This window comes from Antennarius striatus, chromosome 6 (assembly GCF_040054535.1).
Source record: "Antennarius striatus isolate MH-2024 chromosome 6, ASM4005453v1, whole genome shotgun sequence".
Classification (NCBI taxonomy): Eukaryota; Metazoa; Chordata; class Actinopteri; order Lophiiformes; family Antennariidae; genus Antennarius; species Antennarius striatus.
In genome coordinates, this window is record NC_090781.1 from 24,544,639 (window position 1) to 24,561,534 (window position 16,896).

Genomic DNA, 16,896 nt, shown 5'->3' on the forward strand with positions numbered 1-16,896 from the left:
CTACAATGCAAACAGAAAAACAATCCTGGTTAAAGGTGGTTAACAGTAAGTTTTAAAACCTTTTAAAGCAAATTTAGTCACTGTGTCAAACACAAATGAGGATAAAGGTGGCTCTGATGCTATGATTGGATAAAAGAAGAATAAAAACAACAGATTCTGGATACAAGATGTTGTGATTATGTCAAAAAATACAAAAATCATCACATCAAATCGAAGAATCCTGAATTTGCCACAAAATATTCTTTATTCCCGGTGTAATGAATGCATCACCAGGGTTAATTCAGGTGAATTCTGCTCACAGTGTGTTTGAGTGTGTGCATTCACACTCAAGACCTCAAAATGTAACATGAAAAAAACCCCACATGGTTAGAAAAGGTATTTTTAACTCTACATTCGTGCAGAGACCCTCTACTCAGAGGGTTTTTCAAGGCTGTAAAACTCCAGATGAGCCTGAAGTGAAATCTACCTCTCCACACGGTATTTCCTTTCATTTTGAAATGTAATATAATTTAAGAATTATTTTAATCATCATTTAATTAGCCAATAACTAGCTCATGGTTGACAGGATGGCACAAAAACTGCTGACTGTTTTTCCATGAAACTGTGGAGGAGTGTGGTACAGCCCAACAAAAATTTAAAAAAAAAAAACCTTTTGGTGAAAACCTGGACAGGAAGGATTTCTGGAATGTTTTCGGATTACTCAGGAAATAATCTAAAAATTATTATTAGCTGTAAATAATCACATATTACTGATGTTGACATCTATCACTTTGAATGGATAGTGAGGTTTACTTTCAATATCATAGCAAATATAAAGGAGATCGCAGGGGTGTGGGGGCTTTTAGAATGAGTTTATTAGAACATAGTGATGGAAATAATGCAGTTTTGTCCCATTCTAAAAGCTCGAGCCACAGAATGCCCAGAAATTCTTCCTCCTGGAAATGACTTTATTATCAAAATAATTGAGTCTTGATTCATTCGACATTCTTGAAACTTTCAGCGCACCTTTTACCCAGGATGTGTCGCAGCCTCTCTAAATACTTGTTACTCGACATTTTTCAGTCCTTTCTGTCGTAAACAAGTTCTCTGAGTTCCATCGTCTTTACAACATCATCTAAGTCCAGGTCAGTTTCCATCAGCTGCTTTTATTTCATGAACAAAACAACAATTTATTTTAAAGCATATCTGATTTAAAATCAGCAACCTACAGATTGTGAAACCCAATTCATAAATTTAAAAAATAATATGAACAAAAGGACTCATTTGAAAATCAGTGCTGAACCTTCTACTCGTTAATAGCAGGCTGATGAACTTTGCTTCAGGGCCTGAGTGTTTTACTACATTTTTGTAAATAAAAAAGGAATAATTAAACTGTAATCTTTACTTTTTGAGTCCCACTTTTGTGTGTCTTTATTTATTAAGATGTGAAATTAACATCACAGGACATAATGGTGCATCGGCAGCTCTCTGATGTTTGTTGTTTGTGGGACAAAGTTGGTTTCGGTCTGCGCAGCTGCAGTCGGCGTGGGGTTCACCGTGGGGTCGCTAAAAGACTTTTTTGTACTAGTGGCGGTCACGCATTTTCTGTTTGTCACCCACAACAAAGCCGTGCTATAACAGCTGCTCGTATCGGTCCCATACCTCCAGATATTTACTCATCCAATTTAAAGTCACTTAGATTTTATCTAAAGGAAGCAGGTCCAAAAGGGATAGAACTCTAAAATGAGACACCTGGGGAGAAAAGCCTTCGTCAAATGAGAGGTTTGACTACCATTTAAATTTAAACGCTTTGGGTAGTCGATTATGAACAAGATCAAAAAGATTTTGTGCACCCCTGGTTTTACAGCTGCATAAAAACTGTGTCGTGATGAATCAGGGTGTCGATGAAATCAGGCTACAGAAATTATCGTAATCACCAACTTTTGTCCGTAATAACAGAAAACAATCCACGCAGTTGGATGAAATCTCTCGATGCAAAAACATCTACTGGCAAACACAGATGGGAGGCTTGAATATACATATATGTATGAATTGGCTCCAGTGGAAATTGAAATGGAGCTCAGGAAACACTGTTCAGGGATTCAAAGGCTCTCCGACAAACAGGGAGATTGTCAGACGGAGCTGAGCTGGCTGGGAGATGAAATGCTGAGTAAACAATCCCCGTGCTAAAAGAGGGTCTCGGGCTAGCAACCTACACTAGGCGCTGCCTCCCGGGCTCTGCCCCTCTCAGCGGGGAACACAAACAAACCCTCACTTGTTCAGGGAGGGGGGGGGGGGCTTTACCGTCCTGGTAACACAAACCATTACCACCACACAGGTTAGACCGAAGTATTCATTCAATTAGCGCAAACACTGCTGCAAGTCTGCAGCGCTACGGCTTTGGCAAACAGGGGTGGGGGTTTTTTAGCAGAGCTGTGTGAGCTAACTCAAGACGTGGATACCCCAACCCCACCCCCCCCATCCCCATACAGCCCAGTCATTTGAGCCGGGCTGACGTGCAGCGAGCCATCAGAACCACTGCCGGTGAAACTTGTTCCTTCGACTGTTGCATAAGCTCCAACGTTGCACTTCTATGACCCTCTGCAGACGGGGCGGGGGGCCGAGGGAGTGCAGTCGCTGAAGAAGCTATCATATCACCCATAAAGGGTGTAGTCACTGTGATTTCACCACTGTGCGCACACACTTGATCATGTAGCAGCATAAGTATTTAATGTTAAGCAAGTCCCAGTTGCTGTTAGGCAAGAATATCTTTTAATGCAGTGTCTACAACAAGAAACGGAGCAAAACCTGCCTGCTTGGGGACACGGGTGAAAATAAACAGTGACTAACATGACTTCACAGCCAGTGTTTTACAAGATGATAAGACACTCTGCAAATGTCAAAAGTACTTCTTGTGAGCATATGGTAGCGTCATGTCATCGTGTTCTTCTAAGAAATTCTTACATGCACGTTAGCAGTTTTTCTATGCACATAAAAAGTTTTTATACGCATGTTATGGCGTTATGCTATTGTCGTTCTGCTCAGAGCTCGTCGCCTCTTCCGTGTGTTTTCATTAACTTCTCTTATCTACCCGTTACTGGCCTGCAACCTGTGACCTGTGACAGAGGTTTAAAATGTGCCATTCTGTTGGACGCGGAAGGAAAAGGTGAATATGAACATGCCAGCTAAAAAGGGAATCCCCCCCCCCCATCATTTATAGACAGGATATTAACCTTAACGTGTGAAAGAAGCTCTATCTGAATACAAATCTACCACAAACTTGATCACAACACAAAACTGTAGTGCCCTGCAGCTGACTAGTTCCAAAACTTTGACGGAACTGGTTTTTAGATGGTCTACTCCTAAACTGCACCAAATTCAATAGGAAATATGTCTTCAGTCACATTTTTAACATTTCTGACATAACATAACTCCAACACAGCCTGTTCTGCCATGCCTTCCTCACGTCCCTCCGGTGAATTTGAATTCCGCCAAAATCCACATATGTCCAGATTAAATGCTTTTGATTCTAACAACAAGAAGCCAGTAGTTGTAAATCAAGAAAACGATGACAGCCGGTCTCTGACACATCATTCATTTCAACTGCAACCACACTCCAGTTAACCCACTGCAGCATTCTAACATTACTGCATTATATACCGATTTCTGATGAATATATACAAGGATATATAGACAGATGAAGACATCTGTCTATAATAGCCAGATGGTGCCATGTACAGAAAGCTGCATCCATTTTGGAGGCACATTCTCAGCTAGGGCAGCCCAAAAACATCCACCCCAAGCCTGCGGTCACCAGCAGGTCTGATAAGTGTTTAAGGATTTTTTGACCACAAAGTCCTGGTGATGCCCCCCCACCACCTCCATCCAGCACAGACAGCGTCAGTGTCAGCAGATTGCACTGACATATAGCTACTAGCTAGCTATCCGGTAGTGTTACGTGTGCTTAACATGTGGAGCGCTACTGCTACGACACAGGGGCGTGCCTGTCTGCACAAGCGCACGGTGTATCACAAATAAAGCTGTTTACATGGTAATATAATCCACATTTCAACATCAAACGTTCGGTCTTGACGAAACATCTACAAATGTGGGCGAGCAGGCGTGCAGCTGTGCGCTGCAGCGTTAGCACTGCGGCTAACTTCCCTAGGCCCCGGATTGACCACGTGGTTTCTGCTGCTCTTGGCGCGATGTACATCGGTTACCGGCTTAATGCCAGCCACACCTCAAGCGACATCAACTTTTACCGACATACATTTCACGGAAAGCCCACATCATAACAGATTAGCGACGTTTCAATACGCCAGAACCCACAACACGACGTAGGATTCTTATCAATGAATAGTCACACCAACCTTGGTAGCTCAACTGTTAGCTAAGGAGATGCTAACGTCCCTGGTTATTTAGCCTAAACGTACCAGGGTTTTTATGCTACCATTACCAAGTAATTCACTCTCCTTGAACGTTTTAGCTTCTATATATATGTACCTTAAACGCAGCAGTGGTGCTGTCACGACTCTTAGGGTTACCCTGACATGACAAACTAAAAACTGATGCAATGAACAAGTCACCTCGCCCTGTTTAGCCCCAGCACAACAATATAATTAATGGAACAGCCAGTAATTACCAGATTAATCGTGTAACTGCAATCACAATAGTTAACCTGAAGGCACAGAGAACTGTCAGTCATTTAAGCATGACCTTAATGAATAAGTCACAGCTTTCAAAGTTCAAAACGACTGTCCTAACAATTGCCCAACCCTCTGAACCCACTTGACTTTACTGTCAGTGTCCCATGACACGAAAAGAATGACATCAAATCGTTTACAACGTGTGGGTGTCATATTTTGGTGGAGATAAATCGATTGATTACGTCGTGAAAAGAAAATCCTGCTGCATGCAGACTTTCACAAACAGAACTGTTCATGCCGGGCTACAAACAAACAACACATCCTTCAGATTGCTGGGATCAACATTAAGTGATTATTGCATCGTCCTAAATATCAACTTATTAGATATTCAGAGAACACATCCGTCAAATCTTATTTTATATGATACCATACTAGTAACTCTTATAATACAAACTAAGTTTTTTTGTTCTAAGATAAGTATCGGAGCAGAACAGGGATAAACAACTTATTGACAAAGACAACTTAAGTGTCTAACCCGCTGACACATATTTAGCCAACTAATCAGCTAGCACACGGTCGGGTAGCTAGGACCATTAATGTACTTTAACCAGCGAAAACGTCAACACAGTGATGCGACAGCCTCCTTAAAGCTTCCCACACACTTTAATACACAAAATAGAATAAGTTTCAAGACGTCACACGAGTGGGTAGACGTGTTGGGTGGTTATCGTAGTGCTAGCTTGCTAGCCGGGGTAGCTCAAGTGAAGAAAGAACACCCACGTCGCATTAGCATGACACGCTAACGAGCAGCTAGCTAGCTAGCTAGCTAATCCCCGAGAACAGCAGGAACACCGCTCAGCAACTACGGCTGAAAAAAAGTCCCCACCGCGGCTAGTTTTAGCTCCAGACTGGGAGCTGAAACACGGGAAAAGTTTGACGATTCTTTCCAAATCTCTATATAATAGTGATTTAGTATTTGTGACAATTTTAGCCCATTAATAAAGAATTTAGCTGAGGACTGTGGCCGTTACCTTTCTCTCCTTGAGTCCGCAGAGCCGGACGGACGGAAAGTGTTCCCGGAAGCCGGTAGAGAGTAATTCCGGCAAAATCCCGTCACGTGAAGCTGTTCCAGTAATCGTGTTCTACAGCGTAATTCTGTTGAATCTTTTGTTTATCTTAATTTAGTTTAAACTAATAATTATTTAAAAAAATTTAAAAAGCGTTGACATTACGTTTAAAACAAGCATTAAAGATAAATAATGAATGTAAAGGTAAATGTTTTCTGGGACAAACCTGTCTTATAAATAATGAATGACTTATGATATCGTCGTTTTTTTAATATAAAAAAAAACATTTAAATGCCCAAGATGACGCTTAAGAATACAGAAATGTTTAAACACTTGAACTCAGAAGGGAATTAAGAGAACATACGTTGTACATGTGTCAATGAGAAATTGAGTATAACGATATGAACTAAAAACATGCTATATAATAATAGTACGTCCTTGGTCACGTCGTTTGCAGTATGTATAGAAATGTATGCGTAAGCAATTAAATCTTTTCAAATCTCCAGGTGGCGCTAGCAGGTGTCCATAGAACTGCCTGTTACTAAACAGCGCCTCCTTCTGGAATCAGAAGCCTCGTTGAATGAACGCGTGTCAAACTGATATGTAAGGTTGGCTAAATGACAATAAACCATCTGTGCTCCAAAAGAAAGCCAACATTAACTTGGAAGTCTTCTTCACGTTGATCTGATTTTTTTATTTTTGATTCCATTTTGTTGAAGTACTGTAACAAAAAAACAGAACAAACATGAAAACATACTTTTTAAATCCTCTAATTACAAAAGTTGTTGGGAAAACACAATAAGCAATGATGTGGACTCTGCACTTGTTTTTTCCATTTACTGATGACACATACAAGAAAAAAGGGTTTTGTGAACAGTTCCCACTCCTGAACAACTCCCAGGACAGTTGCTTCAGGACATGTGGGACAGAACCAAAATTAGAGCAGTGAGGAAACCATTTATGTGGAGTTGATGAGGTCCCAGTTTTACCCTCCCTGTGTCATCCCAGTCCAACAAACCAGACTCCAACAATCAATTTTTAATTACTTCTGGAGCTGGGTCATACATAACAGCAAGAAGACACAGGGAAGGAGAGGAGTAGGCCTGCCTTGCTCTTTTCAGCCATGCAATAAACAACTAAATATAACAACTGCCAAGAGCCATGGAGGAGTATCCTTAAAAACAGAGCGAGAAACCAGTGAGAATAGGGTTCTCTTCTGCAGAGTTGCAGTCTAGGTTTCATAGTTGGGATTCTTGCGGAGGATAACAAAGCCCTCTAGGATGGGGGTGACTGGGAGGTACTCCTCTGTGGCCAGCTCAGCCCTCTCTCCATGTGCTAGCAGAACTGGTGTGGTATGGGTCTGGAAACCTGTGATGGCCTTTGGCTTGCCTGCCTGGCCCACGACGTCCACAGCCTGCAGACAGAACACACACACACACACACACACCTTTAGAGTTCTTGGAAATACATGTGATGGTAGGAAGTTTAGTAAGGCAGATGCTACACTGATTTATTTAAATAAAAAAAGAGCTCCAGTCCAGATGCTATTAGCTTAGAATAAAGACTTAAGGAGGAAACAGCTAGCCTAGTAATAAAATGTAATATATAAGGAAACTCCAGTGTATAGAGTATGACTTTTGCTTTCGTTGTCTGATTGCAGTGACTTCCTGGGGTCTGCTCAAAGCTGACCATACTACCAAACATTAAATAAACGTACACCCAACGAATATGTCGTAGTACGGTTTATTTTAACCTAATTTCAAGTTTCTGCTTGGAGGACAAAACCCACTCACACATAAAATGTTCTTCATAGTTCATAGGACAGTAACGGAAATTTGGAGGCACAGTCATTTGTATTTAGCCTACGCAATTAACCGACACATTGCTTGGGCAGAAAAAAATGTTTGCCCACGTACCTTCTCTTGCAAAACTTGAGAATTAAATAGCTCCTATTTTTGTCATTCTTCTTGACTGGTTTGTCAAATAAAATTACTCCCTAAGTTTGGAAGTCGATTGGAGCAATTTCTTTACATTTTTCTCACCAAAAAGAAACAAAACATTGCACCGCAACTGTTCTTTAATATTTCTAGAAACATTCCTATCACATTTTTATGTCAGTATTAATTTTCCTGTATTTCACCTGTCCAACTCTGACAGACACCGGCAGCGGTCGTAGCTCCTCATCGAAAGTAACCAGCATACGTGGCTGCATGGCAGCAACCAGGCCGTAGAGAATGTAGTGAGACTTCCCCAGGATTACTGTTAATACAGAGTGAACACCAGGGAGAGCATAAATACACAGAAACCCCAGACAAAATAAACCCAAAACAGATTTAAAAAAAGAAAAGGACATGTTAAGCCTGTGTGTGTGTGTGTGTGTGTGTGTGTGTGTGTGTGTGTGTGTGTGTGTGTGTGTGTAAGCTGAGGTGGAGACAGCGAGAGGAAAATTAACTGACTGTTCTTGACGTCGAGGAAGGAAACGAGCACTGTGAGCAGTCCAGCTACAGCGACCTGACTCATCAGCTGCCTGTCGCTATGGTAGGGACAGAGTGTCAGTGTTCCTTTGCCCAGGTGAGTCAGACCCTGTGGAGGAACAAACAGCAGAGAGTCAATACAAGCCCTCCCCCCACGCACTTTCTCAAAAGTTCACTTATGTCTGGCATAGACTGCCTTTTGTGTTGCCACCCACCTGAGCCAGTCGAACCATGAACAGATTGTTGGGGTCTTTGGCGTGATACTGAGCCAGCTGCCGCAGCATGGCAGCCAGTCGGGCATTATTAGTGCCTGAGGGAATGGAAAAAATAAAGTGACCGTTAAATATGTCAAGGAAGTTAAGACTGGAGGCACCATGAGAGGAGATGGTTGCTCTCATTCACTAAAATTTCCAAATTTGTAATGCAATTCTTTGGACATTCAATGTTATTGTGAAACACTGGTAAAATTTCAATTAAATGAAGGAACTTTATGATGGAGTTTTAGCTTATTTAAAGTTGAGCTGTGGACCTACAGTACATGATATATCAGGGCATAGACAGAATTAAAGAGTTCTATGACATCCATCTGATTCGTGTGTAATTAAAAAAAAATTAGGTTTGCACCCTTTGTTTTTAAAATGTAGGCTTATTGAAAGATTAATTTAATGCACAAATATTTTTATTTTTGAATGGTATTAATTAATTAGAGATGTCAACATTAAGGCATTAACATGGTGAGAAATCTGGGAAATTGAATGGATGTATTTTTGCATACCACAAATAAGTCAAGCCAAGTTTGACCACAGTTCATGTTAATAATTCAAATGCAGAGGGAGGAGCTGAATGGGAAGGTTCCCTTTTTCATAAAACCTTCTGGCTGGAAGTTCAGATAAAACCAGCTGTGTGTGCATCACAGTGACACACTTCAGGTGGAACTCCTTCAGGAGTCCACTTCAACAGTAAACGTTTTGTCGAGCAAACATCATTCAGAAGGTGATCATGGTGACTGTCTGTGACGGTGGGTTTGTCCTATAAACAACAGATCTTTAAGATCAGGGACCCTCTTGTGATCAAGAAACATTCATCAATCTTATCTTTGGTAAAACCACACAGCAAAATTCAACTATAAATCCTCTGAAGGCACCACTGGCACAGCAGAAGTCAATTTAACTATGCTACCCTTGGATGGATTTAGTCAGCTGGCGAGCCAAGTTAAAAGTGCTGCTGGAGCCGTGCAGGCCTGTGTTTATCTTTCACAGCTTTAAACACACAGGTAATAATGTCCCGTGTGACCTGTATAACCAGTCTTACCGCTGCCCACCATGCCCATGGCAAAGATGGAGTTGTGCGACACTTCGGGGTCTGCGTCGTGGGAAAATTTGCTCAGTGTGTCAAGGATGTTCAAGCGAGGGTTGGAAACAGAAATGAGAGCCAAGGCGAGGGGCACCGCCCGCCTGAGGGTGGGCTCGCCGTAACGCAGCTGCGGGAAAAAAGAAAAATGAGAAAACAGGGTTAAATAAAATGCATCAAAAGAAGTAAAAAGAAAAAAGACAGATACAGACAAATCTGCCAAAATACAAACATAATGCTCCTTGAAAACAACCAGAAAGAGTAAGAAAATGAATTATGTGGTGAGGTTGCAGAACAGTAGCATATTATTTGCAGGTAAACCAAGACAAAAACAAGGAAAGAAAACAAAGTAAACCATGACTCACCAGATGTCCAAATGTTCGCAGTGCCATCTCAGAACCGATCTCCTCCCCCATGGCGATTAGGGCGATGCCGAGAACAGCAACGCCCTGAGAGGGAAACATGAAAATCACTTATCTATAAGACGGCTGACGAACGATAATGATCTGCTGATATTTTGTGTTTGAGGAGAACGACGGGAACCACTGAGACCTCACCTGGTGGGAGCCCATGTCAGCAGCAGTCTCCTTTTTATCCTTGTCCTTCTTATCTTTCTTGTCTTTGTCCTCCTCTTTTTCCTTCTCCTTGGCTTCGTAGTGCTCACTGCAGATGTGGAGAAGCTGCTGCACCTTCAGCACATTCCCCGAACCTGCGATCAAGGCCAAACGTTACAGTTTTGGAGGTTTGAGGATTAAAATCAGCAGACATTGCATAGATGTGTAGATCTATGTGCTGTTGGTTTATTCAGAACTGAACACGAGCAGAGATCCACAAAATGAGATGCATTGTGGTAAAAATGAACTAGGAGACTGACCTGCGTACGCACAGATATCCACCAGTGTGTTGGCAAAGCTGCGGAAAGGTTCAGGTACAACCTGCAGAGCTGCCAGAGTTGTCTCAATCGCTTCTCCCTTACCTGTGAATGGAAAACGACAAACAAAACATCAACGGTACGGACAGACAGTTCAAACCAAACAACTGTCAGCCAGATTGACTGCTTTTGACTTAAAAACTGCATTATATAGTTTTATTTGCGTGTTTTCCTTCAGAAGGAGTGTGCGTGATGTACAAAATGTCTGTTCAAAATACAATCAAACTACAGCAGTGTTTTCTTCGATGTATTAGTTCTGTCCCACTCTTGTGCTTCCTGTGGAGTGGAGACTGTTAGGAATAAAAATATATAAATTACCCACATCCCTGTTTAAGCCGCAGGGTTCAGTGGTAAAAAAAGTAGAGACTTATAGTCTGGAATTCACAGTAATCCATTTTTTGTGATTTAACAATTTGAAAACAAATCTAAACTAATCTACAGCACAAGAGATGAACGGACACAAAGCTAATGGCATTAACAGACCTTGGATCTCCACTGATATGAATTTGATTTCACCGGTGTGAGCTGGTTTGTTCGTATAATTCTCAGAGATTTTAGATTTAAGTTTTTTAGGCCTGTAGCTGCTTCTGCTTACCGAGGTGGTTGAGGCCCAGTCCCAAAGGCAACCAGCGGGCATAAGAGTCCTTCAACTCCTGTTCATTCTTCTCCATGATGGTCTGTACGATGGTGGAGGTGACATCACCATTACAAGATCCTACTGCAATCATACCACATGCCAGCGCAGTCACTCCAACCACCTAGAGATTGAACACAAATCAAATTATTCTTGCCAAAAAGAAGAAAAGAAGAATGACAACAGGAATTAGCAAAAAACATGTATCCATACCTCCATGCTGGATTTGGAGTCTCCCATTACAGGTAGAAGAAGAGAAAGAACATCTTCTCTGTTGGAGCCAGCGTAGGCAAGGCCCAGTCTGGAAACAGGAAGACAAGAATGAAGACGAGGGGCAGATGGTAACATTTTATCAGGACAGACTCAAATGTTCCACATCACGACAAGAAACATGAAATGAAAAGTCAGAGATGCTTTATTCCTGCAGTATGCTGTAATATTTCTTTTTCTATGTGATAACACTCTTCTTACCCAAAGATGGCTCCTATCCTCATGATGTTGCTGTTGTGAAGGACATAATCAGAAAGCAAGGCGAGGGCCGGGTCGCACTCATTCCTCACCCCCGAGTTGACAATGCCACAGGCCAGCAGGGCACCAGACTGAGATGCAGACGGAGTAAGAAAAAGAAAGCCGAAAATTTATCTCCTAAGTAAGCACAAGAATGTCAACAGTATATAATAACTGTTCAAACTCAGCGTTAAAGTGACGTTCCTGAACTGGTATCAGAGCAGCAGCAGAAGAGAGTTCTCAAGGTAAAATCAGTGTGTACCTTTACTGAGGCTGATCAAACTTATACAAGAAAATAAACTTATATTTTTACTCAAAAATACATATGTTGTAAATTTACACTAAGACCTTAAAAAGGTTATATGTTCCTAATAACAGATGGCCAAATGAATCAAAATTTGCAGCCCACAAGAAATCATAAAAATAATGCCATCCGGCCATTCAGTAATTCCTAAAATTGTAAGAGATCAGCCCAAACCTCAGCCTCTGAGCAACACAATGGTGACAGTTGTTTGAGTCAAGTGTTATTACCCAACAGTAATAAAATAAATACCAAACCATACAAACACAGTTATTCAACAAATCCAGACAATTGGTTACCTCTAATCACAAGAAATGTATGAAACATCAGGATCTATGGATCATTAAGTAAATGCCTTTTGAAATGAAGAGGAACGTTAGCTCCATGAAGGAGGTCAAAGTCAGTCACGCAGAGCATTCAAAGAGTTTTAAATGGGGAAAGTAGATTATTTAACGGTTCACCATTAAAATAGTATAGACTTCCTGTCATTTAGTAACCATTGCCAGACGTTTACCTTGATGTAATCCTCAGAAGAATAGAGATATTTGTCAATCTGGGTCAGACCTCCATCTACATCCCACAGCAGGATCATACCCAGGGAGGCCGCAGCGCTCAACATGCCTGCAGAGATTTACGGAAATCAGTCACGATTTTAAACACATAAAACCTTTGACATACAGAAATATGAAAATGAATACATAGGGGACAATACGTCAACTAAGCATAGTGTTCTCTCTTACCGTGATCCTTGTTCTTGTACAGCCATTTGTTGCCGTCGTCTGTGAGCAGCTTGTCCTGTCCGAAAGCTGCGTTGACAAAGCCGTTCACGAAGGACGAAGCCAAGTTCATACGAGCAGAGTCCACCTGTGAGCCGCTGCCTCCAAACCCTGTGGTAGGAAGAACAGAGACGATTCAGAACACAGAGGAAATCTCCTTTAGACTCACTGCGGCCAGTTGATGTCAAAAAAACCAGTGACCACCCTTATTCTTCATGAGAAAACGTTAGTATCTCAACTGAGCAAACTCAATCTATACACACAGACTCACTGTTGTTTTCCAGGTGTGTTTTGTAGATGTCATCTGGGACTTTGGGTTCCATTATGTCCAACTGAGGAGGAAAGAAGAATGGGTCATTATAAAATTAGAAGTGAAATCTCCTATGACTCATACATTAATTGTTCTTGCAGTGTCATCCGTTCTCTTCAGTTTCCAGTGATTAAAGACAATTTGTGCAATCAGCCTTTTATTCATTCATCACCGCCTAGATTCTCTTGTTGCCTCCTCCACTGCCCTAAATGCATTGTCTTCTGGATACTACACTTTTTTCTCACAAACGAATCATCACAGAAAATTTGACACAGCTTTTCCGTACATTTGTTCCTATTCTCTTTCACTAATCATTGAAGAAACATAAGTACACAGGATAATCACATCTGGAGTGTGACTTCACCAATCCAGTTAAATTCATTAGGAAAGTCCTAAACTGTAACTACACATTCATATCTTTACCTCTCTGGCCAGAGCCAAGAAGTTACTATTGAGCTGCACATTGGACATGATCTCTGTTAAGTCCTCATAGTCCTCGACGTCCTCATTCAGCTCCAGGAACATGCCGTGACGCCCCAGCATGAAGGCCATCTGCTTCTGGATAACTCTGCGAGGTAAAGATTTTGTTGTTTTTGATGCACCATCACCAGAGTCAGGCTCACAAGAAGGGAAGAATATATATCGATAGTGTCAACCAATCACTATTACAGGAAGATTAATAAAACCTTCATGGATGCATTAGGTTAATCCTTCATGGTTCAAATTTTAACCACATACGTGGATGAAAACAGAATAGCTTTACTGTATATTTACTTACTATATACTTTTTTTTCATGCTATCCATTATTCTTAACAACTCAAGAAAATCGAGTCCTTAATTTACTCTAACATACATTCCAAATTTCAGACGGCGCAACTTTGAAGATTCTGGACTCTAACCTATTGAAAGCACTACCAGAATAGAGAACTCTGAATAATTGTTATTACATGTCTTTGCAGGATGTGAAGATGTTTTCTACCAGCTCAACATCATTGAGCATCAGGGCCAGACGCAGAGCCTCTGGGTAACGGTTGAACTTTCTGAAGATATTCAGGGCACATCTCAGCAGCGCAGAGTTTTCTGGCTCGGGAACATAACTCACACAGCTGCACAAGAGATTGAGACAGTACAAAGACAAATGAGTAAAGATGCTAAAAATTAAGGTATGTTTTCTGCACAGAGTGCAAAACCTTAACAGACCTGGTGAGGTACAGGCAGACTTTGCCGTATGCGTTTTCGTCGATGTAGTCCTCGAGCATGTCCAGCCTCTCGATCTCCATTAGCAGGTCACACGCCTCATGCTCTGCGTTGTGAGCCATGTTGTAGGGCACGATCTCCTTCACTAGTTTCAGCAGCGTCTCCTGTTGGGTCTTGTCATTTTCCTCCACCTCCTGCCACTCTTTAGCCACTTCACCAGCCAGGTGCCTGGAAGATAAAGCGATTATGGTAAAAGTCAGATAAAAAAGGCTATTGCCATACTTGTTGTGAGAAAAAGAATAGTGATGGATTATTGAATGATAATTTAATTTTACTCCCAAAAAAAAAAGGAAGAAAAAGTCGCCACTTCAGTACTTGGATGTTGAGTCGAAAAAGATTATTTTGAGTTATCCTCCAGAATCAAAAAGTGACAAAACCCACTACTAGATTCTGATCTTTATTTCACTCATGTTGTGGAATTAAAAAAAACACACAAAATCTCTGCATTCCCACCATTTACATTTAAACTTTTCAAATAATGAGACTAGAAAATGCATTGTCAGGTGTGTCTTACCTGACATATTCATGCCCCCAGGAAGCCAGTTCTTCCTGGGACCCGAGCAAACGGTACTTCAAACACTCCCTCTCCCCACTCATGGTCATGGCCAGCACTGACACCACATCCGCACAGAAACGCTGCAAATACAAACACCAAACTCAATTTGTGCTTCAAGTGTTTAGTCAAGACTTCACCAACTATTTTGGATAGTCGCTGATTCATTTCTATACTTTCTCAAAGTAGAAAACAATCGATGGTTCCAGACTCTTAAATGTGTGGACTTGCAGGTTTCCAGGTCTGGTATAAAATTCAAATAAAGTAATTGTTGAATGAAACAAGAATTTGGAGGCGTTGCTTTGGGCTCTGGGGAAATACAACATTTCTTTTTATAGTGGTAGCTTTAGGGAACAAACAACTAATCAATAAGTAATTGGCAAAAAAAACAATACAGACAATAACTGTCAGTTACAGCAGCAGTTCATGTACATATTAACTGTTCCTCACATTTGTGCACAAATTTGTATCCCAATGTTATAAAAAAAGTGACAGCTTTAACATCAGTACTGTTATATATTGGTGGAGGTGACAGACAGGACAGACATGGAAATATCATGGATAAAAGTTGCAAGAAATTCAGACTGCTTCATAAATACTGTTTCCACTGAGAAGTGGATTAGAAAATGTGCTGAGACACAACCTTTGTGCAGTGCTGTAGAGTCTGACCTTATTCTCCCCAGGAGCCATGCCCTCAAAGATCTCTTTGAGTTTGCCATAGTGCGGTCGCAGGAATTTGAGGGGCTTGGGTACGGAGGTCATGGAGGTGGTTGATGAGCGGATCTGTCGGCGCAGCTCTTCCAGTGCAGGACGGTACAATGCTGTATTCTTCTCCTGTCATTACAAAGCAAAATGTGAATGTATTGTCAGAGCTATTAATGTGACAAGCAGGAGTTCAAATGTAAATCTTAGACTTACGCTCAATCTCTCCACCATCATCTCCAGGTCTTCTTGTAACTGCTTGTCTTCCTCTGACTAATAGGTAGTGACGAATACATAAAAAGTAAATGTTATTAATGATTCAAAATATTTAAAATGTGTAAAACTATTTATTTGCCACAAGCATGTGGTTTTTTAAAAAAGTATATCAAAATGCACCAATGATTTGATTACCCATGTAAAACAAACCAAGACAAACAATATCAAATATACAATAACTGTCACTCAAATTATCTTATTGAAGTATTATGATCATACCAAAGATTTTCAGTGGTGCGTTTTTCTTGTCTATCAGCTAAAGTTCGTCCAAATAAGAAATGCGTATCTTGTAAATTTAATGCTCTTGTGATCTATGGTTTATTAATTTGATTTTATACCACAAGAATTCCTTAACAACTTTAACATCTGGTTCTCGTTTACTACGTATCACTAGAACGAATTCGACCACTTGTGAATGCTGACATGGTGCACAAGACATACACAAAACTGCACTACAAATGGATGTTGGAATAGAAATCCACTTGGATACACATTCACTTACCTACTAAAGACAAAATGATTTGACCAGTGACACTGGAAGGGCAACTAAATACACCCGAAACCAATTATAGAGAATAAACGTTACAACGCGTTGTGAGCGTATATCTAATTCACGCTTCTACGTAATATTAACCAACGTTAAATCCAGCTAGCAGCAGTGATAGCAACTAGCAAGCTAACGTCTTACCACCAGAACAAGGCTAAGCTAAAGTGAGCTAAGTTAACTGAGCGACTTGAATCAATAAGACTTTTAAACGCCACAGAATTCTAACAAATCATAACAAGTGTGCTATTTTTATTAAATAAGACAAAGTAAATGAGAGTGTCAGGTTTCGATCTTTGTTGGGAATGATTTTGGCCTGCTCAACCATGTTGTCAAAGCGGCAGTGACTAAGGCAAAATAACATGTCTGATGTTAGCATACATTTGAATGAGAAAACTACCGAAACTTACCAATTCCTGTTCTTCTTTTTTATCCTTGTCCTTTCCAGAAGGCTGCTGCCCTTTTTCCTTTTCCTTCTCTTTCTCATCTGTCTTCTCGGCCTGCTTCTTTTCTTTATTTTTTGCCTCCTCCATAGTTGCAGCTATGTGAACTGTCGGCAAGAAAACGGAACTGAGGGGACGTCTG

The 16,896-nt window shown here is 40.9% G+C and overlaps 1 protein-coding gene across 1 annotated transcript; it reads right to left on the reverse strand.

Annotated features, from left to right (window-relative positions):
* Positions 1–6,013: 6,013 nt before the first annotated feature.
* On the reverse strand, positions 6,014–16,889 carry psmd2 (proteasome 26S subunit ubiquitin receptor, non-ATPase 2). Its single transcript, XM_068317094.1, has 21 exons — positions 16,722–16,889; positions 15,708–15,764; positions 15,459–15,623; positions 14,751–14,872; positions 14,180–14,404; positions 13,927–14,085; positions 13,402–13,546; positions 12,940–13,000; positions 12,633–12,779; positions 12,407–12,513; positions 11,556–11,683; positions 11,298–11,385; positions 11,046–11,208; positions 10,394–10,495; positions 10,077–10,228; positions 9,885–9,968; positions 9,481–9,649; positions 8,385–8,479; positions 8,152–8,278; positions 7,836–7,954; positions 6,014–7,109 (listed from the first exon to the last, which is right to left on the reverse strand). Exons 1-21 carry the CDS (start codon positions 16,842–16,844, stop codon positions 6,927–6,929), a joined length of 2,721 nt encoding a protein of 906 aa, XP_068173195.1. The 5' UTR covers positions 16,845–16,889; the 3' UTR covers positions 6,014–6,926.
* Positions 16,890–16,896: the final 7 nt, after the last annotated feature.